This window comes from Cervus canadensis, chromosome 14 (assembly GCF_019320065.1).
Source record: "Cervus canadensis isolate Bull #8, Minnesota chromosome 14, ASM1932006v1, whole genome shotgun sequence".
Classification (NCBI taxonomy): domain Eukaryota; kingdom Metazoa; phylum Chordata; class Mammalia; order Artiodactyla; family Cervidae; genus Cervus; species Cervus canadensis.
The window spans coordinates 44,659,368-44,678,311 of record NC_057399.1 but is presented as its reverse complement, the minus strand read 5'-3'; the positions used below and the strand labels follow the sequence as shown (position 1 = coordinate 44,678,311).

Genomic DNA, 18,944 nt, shown 5'->3' with positions numbered 1-18,944 from the left:
TGGACAGAGGAGCTGGCAGGCTACAGTCCACAGGGCTGCACAGAGTCAGACATGACTGAAGTGACTGAGCATGCACTCCAATATAAAATAAAAAGTTTAAAAAAAACTTGAGGCTGACCCTTCAGATAAATTCCATTGTTGTTAAAATGGTCTATAGCAATGCTTTCAACTTGAGGACTCCTGGTTTTGATAGCTTTATCTTAGCCCCCAAGATGGTGGCTACACTTTGTCTTGGGATCCCAGACAAGCCCCCAAGATGATAGTGATAGCTATATCTTGTCCTAGGATCCTGGATGAGCCCCAAAGATGATGGTTTATGGTGAATGGTGCTTCCAGATTCGTGGTCTCCAAAGAAGATTTAACTCCAGGACCAAAGACAGTCTCAGTCACTCAGAGCTTTGTGTAGATTTTTATTTAAAGTGAAAGTGACAGAAAAGCTTCTGACATAGACATCAGAAGGGGGTAGGAGAGTACCTGCCTTGCTAGTTTAAACAGAACACTATATACTTTTCTGCTAGCTGCTGAGAATAGAAAAAAATACTTCAAGGCTGTGAAAATTTTGCCCATACCCTTTCCCATAATATACATCTTGGGATGACATCGGCACAAGATTAGCCAGAAGGAACAGGTTATCCCAGACCTTCTCCCATAACATACATTCTGGGCTCAAAAAAACCATGTCCTTGAGCAAGAGATACTGCTGGCTAAGAGGCCTATGTGTCTAAGGCAAAAGAATGTGAAAAAGAAAGAATGTTCACCTCCTTCTGAAAGGGAGCTTAGGTTTGGACTCCTTATCACCCTGCCTAACTCTCTGTTTCAACAGCAGGGATTTCCTATGATACTTTTCAGGCTGCAAAAGGAGACTGTATTCCTTGGCTTGGACTTCTACATAACTCATGTACACAGAAACAAGAGAAAATTTTGGAATTTAGCTCAGGTGCCCTCTCCTCTAGAAACATTCCACTGATCTACCCATTCTGAGTTAGGTCTTCCATGAAAATACTTCCCAAAACACCAAGCACCATGTCATGTAAGACACTCATCTCTGTGCCTATTTCTTCTATCAAAACTGAAAGCTCCTTGAAGGAAGGAACTGCACCTTAATCATCTTTGTATTCCTGGTGTCCAGCAGGATGCCTGTCACATGGAAGCATTTATAATTATTTCATGTGATTTAATGAACAGTCATACACATACATACAGAATCACTGCAGCAACTGATGTAAATCTGTGAGGAAACCAGAGGTCCCTTAAATTCCAGTACTTTCTCTTGTTAGGGGAAGCACATTGACTGAAACCACTCACCCTGGCCAGGCACCATAGTAACCATCTGCATGAGTTATTTTGCGACAGGAGGTCCTCTGTAAGGAACACAGATCTAACAAGCCACCTCCAACCAGAAGAATTTGGGAAAGATCAAAAGGTGGTCCTACCACCTCCCAGAATCCTTCTTGCTGGCATCCATCTTGGCTGAGCAATGCAGGCACCACCAGGAAGGACCCTGAGTCAGAATGATTAGCAAAAGATAATCTGAAAGCTAAACTCATCACCATAAAACCTGACATTGCGAGCCATGTGGCAGAGCAGTTCTCCTGGGTTCCCTAACCCTACTTCTGTCTGCCCGAGCACCCCTTCCCAATAAAGTCTCTTGCTTTGTCAGTTTGTGTGTCTCCTCGGACAATTCACTTCCAAGTGTTAGACAAGAGCCCACTCTTGGGCCTTGGAAAGCATTCCCCTTCCTGCAACACTCTTGCCAAAAAATCTGAAGCTTTTCAAAGAAAAATATCCACACAATGTCTGAGGAAGCTTGTAAGCAGCAGATCCTATTGAAAACTAACAAAGAAACAATTCCATGTGAGGCCACTACGAAGAGGACAGAATAAGTGATAGCAGGGTTCCTGCAGAGACAATACAATGGAAGAATTCCACCTAATCAGCTCCTTGAGGGGAAGGCTACAAGGGCTAAGAAGTACACAGGAAATTTTACTGCATCTCAGCAGGAGAGTGATCAGGGTGGCTTTTTTTTTTTATTAACTTATTTTAATTGGAGGCTAATTACTTTACAATATTGTAGTGGTTTTGCCATACATTGACATGATTCAGCCATGGGTGTACATGTGTTCCCCATCCTGAACCCCCCTCCCACCTCCCTCCCATCCCTCTGGGTCATCCCAGTGTACCAGCCCTGAGTGTCCTGTCTCATGCATCAAACCTGGACTGGCGATCTGTTTCACATATGATAATATACATGTTTCAGTGTTAGTCTCTCAAATCATCCCACCCTCACCTTCTCCCACAGAGTCCAAAAGACTGTTCTATACATCTGTGTCTCTTTTGCTGTCTTGCATATAGGGTCATCGTTACCATCTTTCTAAATTCCATATATATACATGTTAATATACTGTATTGGTGTTTTTTCTCTCTGACTTACTTCACTCTGTAAAATAGGCTCCAGTTTCATCCACCTCATTAGAACTGATTCAAATGCATTCTTTTTAATGGCTGAGTAATATTCCATTGTGTATATGAACCACAGCTTTCTTATCCATTCGTATGCTGATAGACATCTAGGTTGCTTCCATGTCCTGGCTACTGTAAACAGTGCTGCGATGAACACTGGGGTACACGTGTCTCTTTCCATTCTGGTTTCCTTGGTGTGTATGCCCAGGAGTGGGATTGCTGGGAAACTAGGAATACCCACTTCTCTTTCCAGTAGTCTTGCTTGATGAAAACCTCTATCTATCTCATTTTGTTGTCTAATTGCACCCCTGAGAACACAGCTGAACAAAGGTTCTCTATTCTAAATGCTTGATGATCAGAAAACCAACCGTGGAGAGGTGATTCTTCTGCAGGCTTGGGAACACCGAGTAAAAATCTTTCTGTGAGTAATAAGCACATTAACAGAAGGCACAGTTTGGGAGTCTAAATCCAAAGCATGTGTTTTCCAATTACCACGTAAGTCTCTACCTTTAATGTGAATTTTAACATGAGTGGAGAGTGCAAAACTTGGCACCAAACCACAGATAAGGCAAAAAATAAGTGGAATAAAGTGGAATTAAATAATTTCCACACCTCACTGAAATCTAAGTCTCCCAATTTACCTAGTTATAAGTCCAAATACAAAACCACAGGTGTGTTCTTCAATCAACAAAACTTCATTACAGGAATATTTAGATTTTGAAATAAAAACTTCAGAAATTCATTATTTTCTGGGAAATAGGAGAAATAAGTGTTACCTGGTGGCTCAAACAGTAAAGAATCTACCTGCAATGCAGGAGATCTGGGTTCAATCCCTGGGTTGGGAAGATCCCCTGGAGAAGGAAATGGCAACCCCCTCCAATATTCTTGCCTGGAAAATTCCATAGACAGGGAAGCCTGGTGGGCTACAGTCCATGGGGTCGCAAAGAGTCGGTCACAACTGAGCGACTAACTTTCCTTTTTCAGACTCAGAGGGACATCTGTGGGTCTTTGTCTGAAGTAGAATATTTCTAAGATGTTCTTTTATTTCAGTTACTTTGCAAGATTGGTATGGATTCAAAGCCTTAATTAGTTGTTCAGTTATAAAGTCTATTCTTCGAATTTCTTCTTGATTTTAGTCTCATTTTTAAGAAACAGAAAGTTAGTTTGTCTCAGCTTTGGCAGTGGGCTACCGAGCTTATTGCCTTATGTCCTGGCAGAGGCTGAAAGCAGGACTCCAATTCTGATTCCTTAGTCCTAAATTCCTAAATATAATACCTGCCTAACCTGTCATTAATGACAGGGTTCTGAGCAAGTGGCATATTATACATTCCCTCTGGGGTGGGGTGGGGGATGTAGGGAGACATCAAAGGATAAGAGGGATGAAGGAAGACTGTATATAGACAAGATTGGTGCAAATTAACGGACCTAAGGGGCTGCTCATAAAGAGAGTTACAGAACTCCAATACAAATGGGGAAGGAGGAGTCAAAGCCAAGTTATTCTGAGCGGGTGTGTCAGATTCTAGGGCCCCAGATGCTGTAAAAGAAGGAAGGGTAGAATTCTGTTTCAAAAACTGTAAACAGCAGTGGCTACTGGCTTTGGCTGAAGGTCAGGTGGTATTTCAAACCATCTGGAGATGAGAAATAAGAGACCAATGCAGACTTCAGTTCAATGGAAGCAAGTGGCTGTCAGGCATTCAGTGTAAGAGACTGGCTTCCCAGACTTCAGGTCAGGACTCAGGACTCTCATATTAAATCTCCTATCAGTGAGGGTCCTTATTCTATCAGTGAAGTCCACCTCAAAAACTTGGACAGAAATACCAGCTAGATAAACAATGAATAGTCTGTTTCACAAGACTCTGGTCACTGGGCAACTCATCTATTCTTCAGGAACTCCAACGTGTCTGGTCCTCTCTTGCTTGCTGTTTCCTTTACTAGAAACACATTAGGCTCTGCTTATTCTTGCTTATTTTTTATATCCTCACTTAAATATCAGGAAAGTCTTCCCTGGCCACCCTATGTGGGTGAGTTTCCTCCATTCCAAGCTTCTCTAGTGCCATGTTTCATTACCCTTGCCACCCTGGACAATTACTATTGTCTAAAGTCTGTTTTCCCCACTAGATTATGAATTTAATTCAGTCAGGAACCTTATCTACCCTATTTACTAATGTATCCCATAAGCCTGCCTCAAAGGAGGTACAAAACAAAAATTTGCTTTATTCATCAATGAACTCTTCAGAACAAAAACTGAAAAAGACAGTGCAGAAAGCATCTAGGAATCTTCTGCTTGATCCTTCATGCAGAAAGCAAAAATATTAATAGCAAAACTGAGGTAGCCCACTGGAACTGATATAGACTAAATAAAAACTGTGGTTTCTGGGTATCAGGAGCTTTTGACATTCTCTCTGTTCAAGTACATGGTTTGGATTCCCAGATCCTTCACTCATTCACAATTTAACATCTAAAATAATTAATTGAATGATGTAATATCCATTCTCCATCATAAGCCTATGTATCTCTTTCAATGAACAGTCTCAAAATGAAAGAAAAGAAAAAGGGAAAATATGGCATCTGTCACAAGAAAAATGAAAAGGCGTGTTTTGTCCACCACCTCCACTCCCACTTGTTGAGAATCTGCTCTTTTAAGGAAGACTGTTACATGATTTATATTATTTTTAATCGTTAATAAATCTCTGAAGAATGAACTTGTATTCTCCTTCTACATTTATGAGAATACAGAGGCCCAGAGCAATACCCTGACTTGTGTAACAAGCAGTGCAGGTGGAACTCAGGCCAAGAGCAGACAGGCTCAAAATTACATTCACTGCACCCGCTGACTCTTGCTGGCATAGTCCCCTCAGGGAAGTTCTCAAAAGCTAGAGAGTGACTCAAACTCTCCCCAGAACATCTGATACATCATTCCCAACCTTCTCTTCTTTTTATACCAGCCCAGTCCAATTCAAACACCAGCTCCAAATTGTCCTTATTTGGAAAAGTGATGATAAAATCCTTTATGACATTTCACCTTCATGGAGGCTTTGTTCTTAGGATAGTAAAAAATAAAAAAAGGCACTTTACATTTTCTGTTTTACAATATACATTAAAAAGAGAGTACGTTTAAGAGTAACTTTTGCTTTCTCAGGGACCAGTGGAGAACAGCTTCCCCTTTCTTTTCTCCCTTCTCCACTTAGTATGCTGGGAGACTTTATGTCAAGGGAACTCTAAGTGATAAAGACTCACCCTCTCCATCTCTTTGAAGTCATCATCTAGCTTGGTTCCTTCAGCTCCTCCAACCTTCTCACTCACTTTCTGTAAAAAATAACCAAAAAAAAAAAAAAAGTAATTATTATAAATAAATTTTCTTTTAAAAATATGTGTCACAAGTTTTAAGTGCTTTGACAAATATCATCTAATATAACATCACAACTATTCTCCGACATGGGTAGGCAGCTCCATTTTCACAGGAGGTAACTGTGTAATAAAGGATATGAATAATTTACCAAAATCCATGCATCTGGTAGATACTGAAGCAAGAATTCAAAGCTGTGTCTTCTAATTTCAACTCTAGTGCTCTTTCTATTATATAAATCATCATACAACTATCGAATCACTAACATTTTCCTTTTGAAAGTTCCAAGGGACAAAAGCATCATACAATAATCATTTCCCTCTGATAATGGATCTAAAATGCTACCTAGGTAGAAAATTACTGCATCTTCAACCTATTCTTCAATGGGCTGTTGAACAGATAATCACAAGCATCTATCAAACTGGTATGAAAAATATCAGCCTAACTGATCTTCAGATAAAAGGACTTAAGTAGTTATCTTATAAATCTCCCTGTAGCTGTCCATATCCTTATAAACACAAGATAAATTGTGTGTACAGATGTTGAGGGTATTTCTTTGCTACCCAGTCAATTCCCATTATCACACATTCTATATTCATCAGTTCACATATGCAAATGTACATTTTCTACTTGTAGGATTCATGCTCATTAAAAAATTAGATATCCTATTCTGTTTTGAAATAAAGATCAAATTAAGCCTAATAAAAATTACAAAGGAATCACAAGAAAAAATACTTGCATTAAAAACAGGATATATTAAATGTTAATGACACCAGGATGTCATTCCTCTTAAAATAACTGTAAAGGTAGTTAGATGCTTTTTACTAAGATGTCACTGTGCTACATAAAGTTATCAGATACACATACTGAAGTATAAGTTTTCATTTCCTTTAATAGCCATTGTGTTGAGGGTCTTTGCAAAAGATCGCCACCATGGTCAGACCTGCAGCAACCTTAGTAACAACTGGGTCATCCAAGTAAGCTTGGTTTACCTCCTTCTAAAAGGGCCCTGGGATACACGGCTCCACTTTCTGACCTTGGAAGCTCTGATATCCCCTTACTGAGGGCTGAGGTATAGTGCTTACATTCCCTTTCTCTCACTCCTGTGTTCTGCCACCAGGAAGAGCTTTAGAAGAGATCACTCTTGGAGAAATCAAGAGTCTGAATTCTTTCACCACTCTGGCCCAGATTTCACCTCATCAGCAGTAACGGAAGGAATATGCTGTGATGAAAGGTCATGGCATGGACTGCCGTGGTACACAGTGTTGTTATGCAAATTAAATGGTATAAAATATAAAAACTCCTGTCTGAACCTTTAAGACATGCAATATATCCTAATTTACTTCTCTCACCAATAAACTGCATCTGCTGGGCTTCTCTGGTCTGCTTAAAAATCCTGGTCTTTTCTATCAGTTTATTTAACTGCTATTTAATACCTTAAGAAGAATCTAGCAATTTTCAGAAAACTGAGACTTGCATAAATAAACTTTTTTATGAGGCTTGCATAAATTTTAAAAAATTACCTGGAAGGCAATTTCCCCAAGTAAGCCCTAGGTGGCTTTGCATTCACACCACAGTACTGAAGAGCTGTCCGTGGTGCTGGCCATTTCTGCCTAAAGTTCTTTAGATCCAAATGGTCAGATGGCCAGAGTTCAATTCACCGTTTCAACCCTCAGTCCTTGACATCAGCCCTCTCACTTAACTTGTTTCCTAAGTGATGGTGGCTATCAATTATTTCAACAGTCTGCACAGATCTAGGCTTTGTGTTGCATCATTATCAACCAAATAAAAGCCCGTATCAACTGATCTGGCACGGCAGTCAGTTTTTGCCTACTTTCTTAAAGATGTTACCAAGCCAGAGAGAGATGGAAAGGTTTTGGAATTCCTAGTGGAATTCCAAGTGTCAATAACTTAACCTGCATGTTCAAGTTTAAGTCATAGAAAATTAGGAATAGAAGGGAACTTAAAGGTTATTATTATCAAATTTTTCCTATCAGCAAACAAATTTTACTCTGATTTTTACACTGATTACCTCCCTTTCACTTTGCTCAGTGATGGCAATTTCAGCTCATATTTAAGCCCCTCTTGGGTCTTATTCTTGACCCAAGAATGTGGTTATCTGTTAAATTTGGGCTGGGAAACTCTATAATCTTGTTGAATTCCTATGCAATAAAGAAATATAAGCCTCATACTCCCAACTCAACTGTCTCAGTTCTACCTGACTGTCTGCTATGTCAGGCCCAAGGCCCCACTTTGGTTAAAAAGAATCATTATAGATATATTCCTCCCATGATCCATGAATGAGATGTTTAATTTTCATTTGCAAAACTGTCACAAAAACCAAGTAGCTGAAAAATGTCTCCATTTATAGTAACATTAGAAAATCCTGGTAACCTTGGTTAATCACATTTTTACCATATATAAGCAATAAAATAGGACCTTCATCAAAACCACAAGAGCTTATATTATACTTTCAACCCATACTGCTCAACTGAAAGTAATTTTAATTTCCTCCTTTTTTATATCCATCAATAGGTTAGCATCAGAGTGGCTCACTATATTATAGGAATACCAAATGGGATCACAATGGCCATTAGTAATTCAGACTAGTCCTGGTAATTCACACGAAGCACAACTCATCAGTCCATTGACTTTAACTATGTGGCTTAAATACTCTGTGTATGTGTGCATGTGTGTGTGTGAGAGAGAGAGAGAGAAAGATTGTGTGTGAGAGAGAGAGAGATGGTGGGGAGAGAGAGGGATGAGGAGAGAAAGGGAGGGGAGGGGGGCAGACAGAGAGGAAGGAAGAAAGAGAAAATATGAATCTATTCTCCACAAAAGCTGACATTTGAGCTTCTCTAAGAGAAACTGTTCACCAAATATATTGAATGAGGCTAACAGATACTGGTCTTGGTCTGATTGTTTGGTTGATATAAATTTCCTATCTGATTTGATTCATGGCAAAAGAAAGAATATTCAAAAGGACATCTACATTGTTCTCTGGGCTATTTTTTTCCCAAGTCACAAAGGATCTAAATATACCAAGGCACTGAATTAAACAATGTGCTAAATAACCATCTTCTCATTCCTTGCTGCTGCTAAGTCACTTCAGTCATATCCGACTCTGTGCGACCCCGTAGACGTCAGCCCACCAGGCTCCCCCATCCCTGGGATTCTCCAGGCAAGAACACTGGAGTGGGTTGCCATTTCCTTCTCCAATGTGTGAAAGTGAAAAGTGAAAGTGAAGTTGCTCGGTTGTGTCTGACTCTAAGCGACCCCATGGACTGCAGCCTACCAAGCTCCTCCATCCATGGGATTTTCTAGGCAAGAGTACTGGAGTGGGGTGCCATTGCCTTCTCTGTTCTCGTTCCTTAGGAGTATGCCAAATATTTTCTCCTCCTGTTCTTTAAATAACATTACTAAAACATCTATCACTTTTGTGTATGTGATTCAGGTGAGGAAGACAGGATCCCTGAGCTCATCTGGTCAACAATGAGTTTTGTTTTTCTTGGTGGTGGTTTAGTCACTAAGTCATGTCCGACTCTTGCAACCCCATGGACTATAGCCCACCAGCCTCCTCTGCCCACAGGATTTCCCACACAAAAATACTGGAGTGGGTTGCCATTTCTTTCTCCGGGTGATATTCCCAATCCAGGGATCAAACCTGGGTATTCTATATTGCAGGCAGCCAGTGAGATACTAATATAGCTCTTGTTTTCCTTACCTAGTATCATTTATTTAAGAATAGTTTTGCTCTACTATATTCTAGTGAGGTGGTTCCTAAAACCAAGATTTCATATTATTGAATATTTTCCAATGTTGTTTAGTATACTTTAGCTAGTGTACTCACTTTTTGAGAAATTGATCCCCTATTTAAATAAACATTAGCAAAAGTTATTTGAATCAAACAAAACAGTATAAATGAGTCAATATGCCCACCTGTACCACCTAAAAACAATTCTCCTGTTCAAAATCTTCCAGTGTACTCACCTAGTACAGTACTGAGAACTTTGCTTCTGATCTTATTTTCTATTACACTCTCCATATATATTCCAACCAAACCAAAAAATCTCATCTTCCTCTATTTTATTCTTCATTGTATTCACCACAAGATATACTCAGTAAAGATTTGTGGACTGAACTACAGTGCAATTTTGTAAATGTTAATGTTAAAAAGACTGAAAGGACACATAAAGTAAGGCAAACAGGACTGACCATTTCACTCAGGGATGGTTTTTCAAAAGGCACAACTCTTCAAAGAAAGAAAATAAAAAATATAATCAACTCACATTTTAAATTAAAAGTCTTAATTCTGAGTCTGCAGTCGTGTTGCCTCACGCTATTTTTTTTTTTTATATGCCAAATAAGAAAAATAAGGGAACCAGCAGCAGGAGGCAGCTTAAATAAATGACCACTGTTCTCAGCCCAAAGGATGAGGATGCTTCAGGCTCTCCAACAATGACTCATCCTCCCCTGCATGGAAGTGTCACCTCTAGGTAAAAGACACTCCACCCTCTAGCTGCAGCTCTGATACTTCCCTATATTGCACTTCAATCAAACACTGAATATCCAACTACCTTATCTCCAACTGCCTTTTATAAAGGTCTCCTTGAAAATCACATCATCAGTGAAATTCAATAGACTTAAAGACCAAATTCATTCATATTCCACACACCTGCAAAGTTATTTACTGTCTGATGTCCCTATTTTTGTTTAGCTTTGTCTCATTATTCATTATACAAAGCCAGATTTTCTTACCAGTCACCAAGTATGCTGCGTTAATTCCTTTTGCCTTGTACCTGGACCTATTTTATTTCTCTTTTCTAATTTTTAAATCCGGCCAGTTACCTGAGATGCTAATCCAACTTTCACCTTCTCCATCTTCATCTTGAATGCCCACCCTAGATGGAAGTTACTAGATTTCCACTGCACTCTTACAAAACACACCACCTGTTAGACTCCCTGGAACTAGCTACTTGATGAGTAAAACTGCTGAGAACTTTTGCTTATCTGATTATAAAATTCAAAGGTGGGAATCATATCACATGCAACTTTGTCTGAGAACCTTTGTAGTACCTAACACACTGCACAGCAGAAAATCATCAGTTGAAACAAAAATGTGTCTCAATGAATGATTCTAAGAGCAAAATAAATCAGAGGAGGACCCTTAATTACGAGTGAGCACTGGTTCTTTATCTCATTTCTGAGAGTTTTATCTCCCCTGTAAAATGTCATAACTTTTTTTCTGTGGACAATAAGTAAAAATGCAGCAAACTCAAAATACTGCTTTCCCAATATTTATAGAAAGATGTCACCTATGAAAGAAAGAAAGTGAAGTCGCTCAGTCGTGTCCAACTCTTTGTGACCCCCTGGACTGTAGCCTACCAGGCTCCTCCATCCATGGGATTCTCCAGGCAAGAATACTGGAGTGAGTTGCCATTTCCTTCTCCAGGGGATCTTCCCGACCCAGAGATTGAACCCCGGTCTTCCGCACTGCAGGCAGACTTTACCCTCTGAGCCACCAGGGAAGTCAAATAAAAGAAGTCCATACTCTAACTCTATGAAAGTTCTTTATTATTCATTAGTTAGGTACTAAAATTAAAATGATAATACTTGACAACATACCTAATATTCAGAAGGAAACAGAAAAGTCAAAATCACAGCAATATTATCTTGGTATTTGGCTAAAAAGAAGTAGATCTAGCTTTTCCAGATGGTGGTGTTGCCTTGTATGAAAGGGAGGATGGATGTACTTTATGGGATAAAGGTTTCACACTAGTTTTTCTCAGCTGTCATTAAATTGGAATGCTTAAATGCCATGATGTTTTGAAAGTGAATTTCAAAAACTATATATTATTTTTCTCAATCAGAAATTTCATATTTTCTTGAAAATGAGTAAAGGCATTTTCATCTATCTAAACTAAGTTAATTGAACTAACTGCGCTAATTCTATTTCTCACTATATTGAAGAAAAATAAAAAGGTGTGTCAACTACAAACTGGTGTTTGCCAAGGGCATTTGCCATCTGTCTCCATGGGGATTGAATCCCGTGCTGCTGCAGCTGCTGACCTTCGACACGCCTGTGTCGAAGTTCAGGGTAGAGAATGAGTCACTCTGTGCTTCAGTGAAACCTGTAGAACGGGTCTTAAGATATTTTCAGGAACTGATTGCAGGATCCCAATCCTTGTATCTCCTCAGATCTAGAAAGCACTAAATCCCTTTATGGTGACATCAGCTCCTCAGGAGTAACAGAAAACCTCTTGTAAAGTAAGTGCTTAATTGCAATGAACACCCCCTTCACCAAAATCACATATTGACCTTCCCTCACCATGTGGAGCAGCTTCTCAGAGCTCTCTCAGGTCTGTGTCCTGGGCTGCAGTCCTCATTCTGCCCCATATAAAACCTGACTGCACCTGCCACGTCGTGCATCTTTCTTTGGTCGATGGGTTCCTCTCATAGTTATACCCCCTGCCCCAAGAATTCAACAGAATGAGGAATGCTTTTCTTTGAATATCTGGAGCCAAAAACTTTAGAATGAGTTAGAAGAACTAAGCACTTGGCCCCTTTCCCAACTTTCAGCCTATCTTGCTTTTTGTCAAATACTATATAGAAAATGCAGAAACTGATTTGCATGATGTTCTAAGCCTCTGGTGTGGTTCACTTGGGTTAAGAGTAGTAAGTTTCTAAGCTCTGTTGCACCAAATTGAGAACTTCCCATGTACTATGTGGCTAATTACTTACACACACACACCTCAAAGGGAAATGGTAGTATTTATAATAGACATATTATGCAAATTTCAGTTCCTCCCTGGAAAGACAGTTTATACTATCACCTATAGCTGCATTCACAAGTGATCCTATTTCTGTCTTCTAGAAAAAAAAAAGAAAATTAAGTACATAAAATGTACATAATAAAAACCAATAACCACTTCTCTATTTTTCATTCATCCAAAGAATCTAGTTCCTCATCAGATAAGGGGTAATTTAGTAAGGGGGAAATTCACAGAATTTGAAAATATATCCATAAAGTTTCCCATCCCTGGCAATAGGAAAAAAATCATGCATTTTCATAGTCTACAGCAATAAGCCACCAAAACTGAGCAAAATGTAAAAAGACAGAGTCTGCTAAAAATAGACTCCAAGACTTAGGGCTAGAATTATGTCATATACTATTTTTTTAAAGTTCTATTTAAAGCTCAGTTATAAAATCCCTTGAGAAAAAAGCAGAACTTAGAAAGAAAAAAAAATACCAGTAATTCATTTGGGATTTCAGTACCCTCTAATGAATGGCCTAAAACCTAAAGCCCTATGACTCAGCTGATAAGGCAAGGGAAAGTAGCCCTAGGTCTTCCATTGTTAAGACCAACTGTTGGGAAGCTCTTTACTTTTTTGTAAACTGAAACCACAAACTTCTCTGGGTCTCTGTTTCCTCATCCACAAATTGGGGTAGGGTGTGGTGGGTGAGATAACCAGGAAAGTTCTAAGGTGTCTTTCTATTTAAAATTTGATGTCTACATCTAGTATGGTTAATCTGATGAATCAATTAAGCTAGGCTACAGTACCCCATGCTAGCAAGGTAACGGTCAAAATCCTTCAAGCTAGTAGCTCAGTCAGTAAAAAATCTGCCTGAAATGCAGGAGACCCAGGTTCAATTCCTGGGTGGGAATGATACCCTGGAGAAGGAAATGGTGACCCACTCCAGTATTCTTGCCTGGAGAATCCCATGGACAGAGGAGCCTGGCAGGCTACAGTCCATGGGGTCGCAAAAGTCAGAGATGACTTAGCGACTAAACCAACACCAGGCTTCAAAAGTATATGAACTGAGAACTTCCACATGTACAAGCTGGATTTAGAAAAGGCGAGGAACCAGAGATCAAATTGCCAACATCCCTTGGATCAGAGAATTCCAGAAAAATATCTACTTCTGCTTCATTGATTATGCTAAGGCTCTTGATTGTGTGGATCACAACAAACTGGGAAATTCTTAAAGAGATGGGAATACCTGACTACGTGACCTGCCTCCTGAGAAACCTGTATGCAAGTCTAGAAGCAACAGTTAGAAGTGGACAAGGAATAACTTACTGGTTCAAAGTTGGGAAAGGAGTACTTCAAGGCTGTATATTGTCACCCTGTTTATTTAACTTCTATGCAGAGTACATCACGCAAAATGCCAGGCTGGATGAAGCAAAAGCTGGAATCAAGACTGTCAGGAGAAAGACAGAGATGACACCACCCTAGTGGCAGAAAGCGAAAAGGAACAAAAGAGCTTCTTGATGAAGGTGAAAGAGGAGAGTGAAAAAGCTGGCTTATAACTCAACATTCAAACAACTAAGATCACAGCATCCAATCCCATGACTTCATGGCAAATAGATGGGAAAACAATGAAAACAGTGACTGATATTATTTTCCTGGACTCCAAAATCACTGCAGATGGTGACTGCAGCCATGAAATTAAAAGATGCTTGCTCCTTAGAAGAAAAACTATGACAAACCTATGCAGAGTATTAAAAAGCAGAGAGATCACTTTGCCAACAAAGGTCCATATAGTCAAAGCTATGGTTTATCCAGTAGTTGTGTACAGATGTGAGAGTGGGGCCATAAAGAAGGCTGGGCACCAAAGAATTGATGCTTTCAAAATAAGGTACTGGAGAAGACTTTTGAGAGTCCCTTGAACTGCAAGGAGATCAAACCAGTCAATCCTAAAGGAAATCAACCCTGAATATCCATTGGAAAGACTGATGCTAAAGCTGACGCTCCAATACTTTGGTCACCTGATGCAAAGGGCCAACTTATTGGAAAAGACCCTGATGCTGGGAAAGATTGAGGTCTGGAGGAGAAGGGGGTGACAGAGGATGATGAGATGGTTAGAAGTCATCACCAACTCAACGGACATGAGTTTGAGTAAACTCCAGGAGAGAGTGAAGGACAGGGAAACCTGGTGTGCTGCAGTCCATGGGGTTGCAAAGAGTTGGACACAACTGAGCAACTGAACACCAACAACTGTACTCAGTTATTCAATCAAACACTAACCTAGGTCTTGCTGCACATACTGTATCTGGCTCTCTATGACCAATCTGGACTGTGGCCCACCAGGCTCCTCTGTTTGCGCAGTTTCCTAGGCGAGAATACTGGAGTGGGTTGCCATTTCTTCCTCCAGGGGATCTTCCTGAACCAGGGATCGAAGCTGCATTTCCTGCATTGGTAGGCAGATTCTTTACCACTGAGCCACCTGGAAAGCCCCAGGATAGTCTATAGATTTATGGTTAATTCCACAATCAGTTGAGCTTAAGTAAACACAATTGTCCTTGAAAATGTGGCAGGGTTGCATCAGACCAACTGAAAGGCCTTAAAAACAATACTGAGGTTTCCTTGAGGAAGAAAAAATTCTGTCTCCATATCCTACTGGGTCTCTTTCTCTGAAGAGCCCTAACTGATGCAATTTCTGCCTGCTGGAGTGCTGTTTATAGTACAACAAAGGTAGATAACAATTAGAAAAGGAAGGGAAAGAGAAAATACCATGAAAACTGTCTGAAAACAAAATGCTATGGAACTCTTCCCCTCTTGACCTCACATTCTCAAACTGGGGTTATTTTGATGCAAATCTCCTTCTAAAATTAAAAAGAAATCATCTTTGGTAGGAGTTGCCCATTAAAGTAGAGTAACTGATAGTCCCTGGGTCTCAGCTGCAGGGCAGGCAACTGAGGATATGCTCCATTTCTCTCACTAATGCTTGGACAGCCTTCATCCATCCACTCAAGGTAAGTTCCTCAGCTTTGCAGAAAGCAAATATCAGGGACAAGCTGCAAGCCAATGGGTACTTGAAGACACTTGAGAGACTTCCTGTAAGTATGCCACACGTCAATTCATTCAGTTCTCCATGCAGCATTTTATGTCACCAAGTGTGGCACCTGAGCTTTGTCCTGAAATAAATGCTCCTCTTTTCCTAAAGCCAAAGGAAGCTGGCACCATGCTGTTAGCTGCAATAATAAATCATAAGCTATAACTTAAGTAACAGTAAGGAGAAGATACGAAGAGGCTGCAGAGATAGTCATGAATGTGGATGGACCACCTCTTGGCATTCAATGAAGAAATACTAGACCAACCATCTTATATAGAAAATCACTGGCCTGCTAATGTGTGGGTGTGCTCAGTCATGTCAGACTCTTTGCAAAACCCACCAGGCTCCTCTGTCCATGGAATTTTCCAGGCAAAAATACTGGAGTGGGTTGCCCTTTCCTCCTCCAGGGGATCTTCTTAACCCAGGGATTGAACCCGTGTCTCTTGTGTCTCCTGCACTGGCAGGCAGATTCTTTACCACTGTGCCAGCTAATAGAGGAATTCCACTGGGAACAAAGAATAACCACATAAAACTCAGAAAGATGGATCCCTCTCTGAGATATCAACTTTGGTAACTCATGCTGCAGAAATTCCATCATCTGAACCCAAAATGTTAACAGCACCTTAATGTCAAGGCAGATACAGATATAGATTTCATTTACAATCTGGGCAGAATTTCCTGAGTGCTAAGCAGCCTGTCACTGCCTGAGAAGACTATGCCCTGATAGATGCACACTCTGCTTCCACCCTGAGCTTCAAGTTCTGCTGCCTGCACTGCAGGCGAATCTCTGGAGACTCACACTTTGCCAGCTCATGCTGAAGTCAGAGAAGCAGAAGCGGAGGAGGCTCCCCACCCCCAACCATACAGATTCCTGGTTTGCTTTTTACTCGTTATTTCTAGTATTAGAATTTTGAGTTCTAGTAAATTCTAGTATTAGAATTTAGCCCCTGCAAGGGACATTTCACAGACAAGGCTGATGCAATAGTTAGAGCATGTATTCAAAGTAATGTCACTGCATTCCACATCTGAAAGCTAACCTGACACCTTGTTTCCCAGTACACTTTCAAGGTGGAAAAGAAGCTACTCACTTTATTGTCCCATTTCCTACTGTCTCAGTCAATTCTGCACCAATAGTTATACTCTACACTTTCATATACATATACATATATAACATAAATACACACATATATACATATATACACATATACATATATAACATACATACACATAAACATACTTATATACTTATATAAACACACAGATACATATATGCATGTGTATATATAAGAGTATATATATATATATATATATATATACATACTACATGATAAATAATAGAGAAATATTTGGCATTTCTACAGGCTTAGAGCTGCTCAAAGTTGTATACCAAATTGAGGACATGCTCTAAATACATTTCAGCACTCCAAACTGGCACTAATAGCTTTCTTTCCTTTCAAGTTTCTGCCCAGTGCTTTTCAATCATGTGGGAGACTTGCTCTTCAATGAGCTGACTGCTTGCAAAGCTCTAATAAAAATATGCCAAAAAATGAACTGTGGAAAATTCTGAAAGAGATGGGCATAGCAGACCACCTGACCTGCCTCCTGAGAAACATGTATGCAGGTCAGGAAGCAACAGTTAGAACTGAATATGGAACAACAGACTGGTTCCAAATAGGAAAAGGAGTACGTCAAGGCTGTATATTGTCACCCTGCTTATTTAACTTATATGCAGAGTACATCATGAGAAATGCTGGGCTGGAGGAAGCACAAGCTGGAATCAAGATTGTCGGGAGAAATAATAACCTCTGATGCGAAGAGCTGACTCATTGGAAAAGACCCTGATGCTGGGAAAGATTGAGGGCAGGAGGAGAAGGGGACAACAGAGGATGAGATGGCTGGATGGCATCATCAACTAGATGGACATGGGTTTGGGTGGACTCTAGGAGTTGGTGATGGACAGGGAGGCCTGGCATGCTGTGGTTCATGGGGTCGCAAAGAGTTGGACATGACTGAGCAACTGAACTGAAAACTAAGGAAAGGACACAGGAAAGGATACTGTTTTTTTAAATTTTTCTCAGGCTCACTAAAGTGCTAAAGTCAGCTAGTGAGTAGTAGGTGGTGTACACAGAGCCTCCGAGAAGCTGCCCTCTTATTTGTTCAATTTGGACATGAAAGAAAAGATGGAGGAATATTTGGAAGGGGCAGACTCTTGAGAAGAGGCTGGCACCTCTTTTCATAACAAAAAAAGGTGAAGTCAAATATGTGTCAAGACAGGGGCCCAAGGGTAATTGTTCTGAAGTCACTTTCCTTAAGCTCTGGAGTATAGGGAAAAGAAAATTGAATTAAAATTTTTAACAACTTTAATGACACAAAGATCACTCATTTAAAGTACACAATTCAATGACTTTTAGCATATTTACAGAGTTGTGTGACCATCACCATAATCTGATCAATAAATCAAGAACAGTTTCATGATACCAAAAAGAAACCTGGTATCCATCAGCAGTCACCCCCTAATCCTCTCCCCGCCACTCCATTTAATGCTCCCTCACCCTGGCAGCCACTAATCTACTTTCTGTCTGTATGGATATGTCTATTTTGGATATTTCATATAAATGGAATATCAATTATGTGGTCTTTTGTTTCTGGCTTCTTTCAGTTATCATGTTATCAAGGTTCATCCATGTTGGGGCATGTATTAGTACTTCCTTTTGTGGTTGAGTAATATTTCACTGTATGAATATACCATATTGTCTTTGTCCATCCATAAAGTAATGGACAGTTTGTGTTATTTTCCTAGATTGGGCAAATCATTATACTTCTCAAGTTTTCTGACATAGGGATAGTTCAAAGCCACCTCACAGGGCAGTTATGAAGATTATAGAAGATAACTAAGTGTTTTGCAGACTATAAAGCACTTCATCAATGCAAAGGATTAATGTTGTTACTCTGTAAGCACCACCACATGATCCTGTTACTTAAGAGTAACATGGGGACACCAAACATGGTGACCATAAGGTGGAGCCTTCCAAAATGCTTCTACCCAAGATTAACTTGTCCTAGAAGGAAGACATAAACACTTTCCAATATCCAGGCCAAGTAACAATTTGAGGGCTGTTAATATATACAGCATCATTCCAGAAGAGGATCTTCGAAGAGCAAAATGGTGTGCCTGTGGGCACACATTACTAATTAAAGGCAAACTGGAGATTTTCATTTCGGAATGCAATGCTATTCTGAGAAACCATTTCTCAGAAGTGACCTCAAGTTTTCTGTATCAAATCAGCACACATCACCATT

At 39.9% G+C, this 18,944-nt stretch overlaps 1 protein-coding gene across 2 annotated transcripts in view; it reads right to left on the bottom strand.

The window, feature by feature from the left end:
- Positions 1-18,944, bottom strand: part of SH3GL2 (SH3 domain containing GRB2 like 2, endophilin A1) — a 215,934-nt gene that overhangs the window by 47,412 nt on the left and 149,578 nt on the right. For both annotated transcript variants that reach the window (XM_043487103.1, XM_043487104.1), the window contains exon 2: positions 5,698-5,766. In XM_043487103.1, the coding sequence (XP_043343038.1) occupies positions 5,698-5,766 (69 nt within the window). The remainder of the gene's footprint in view (positions 1-5,697; positions 5,767-18,944) is intronic.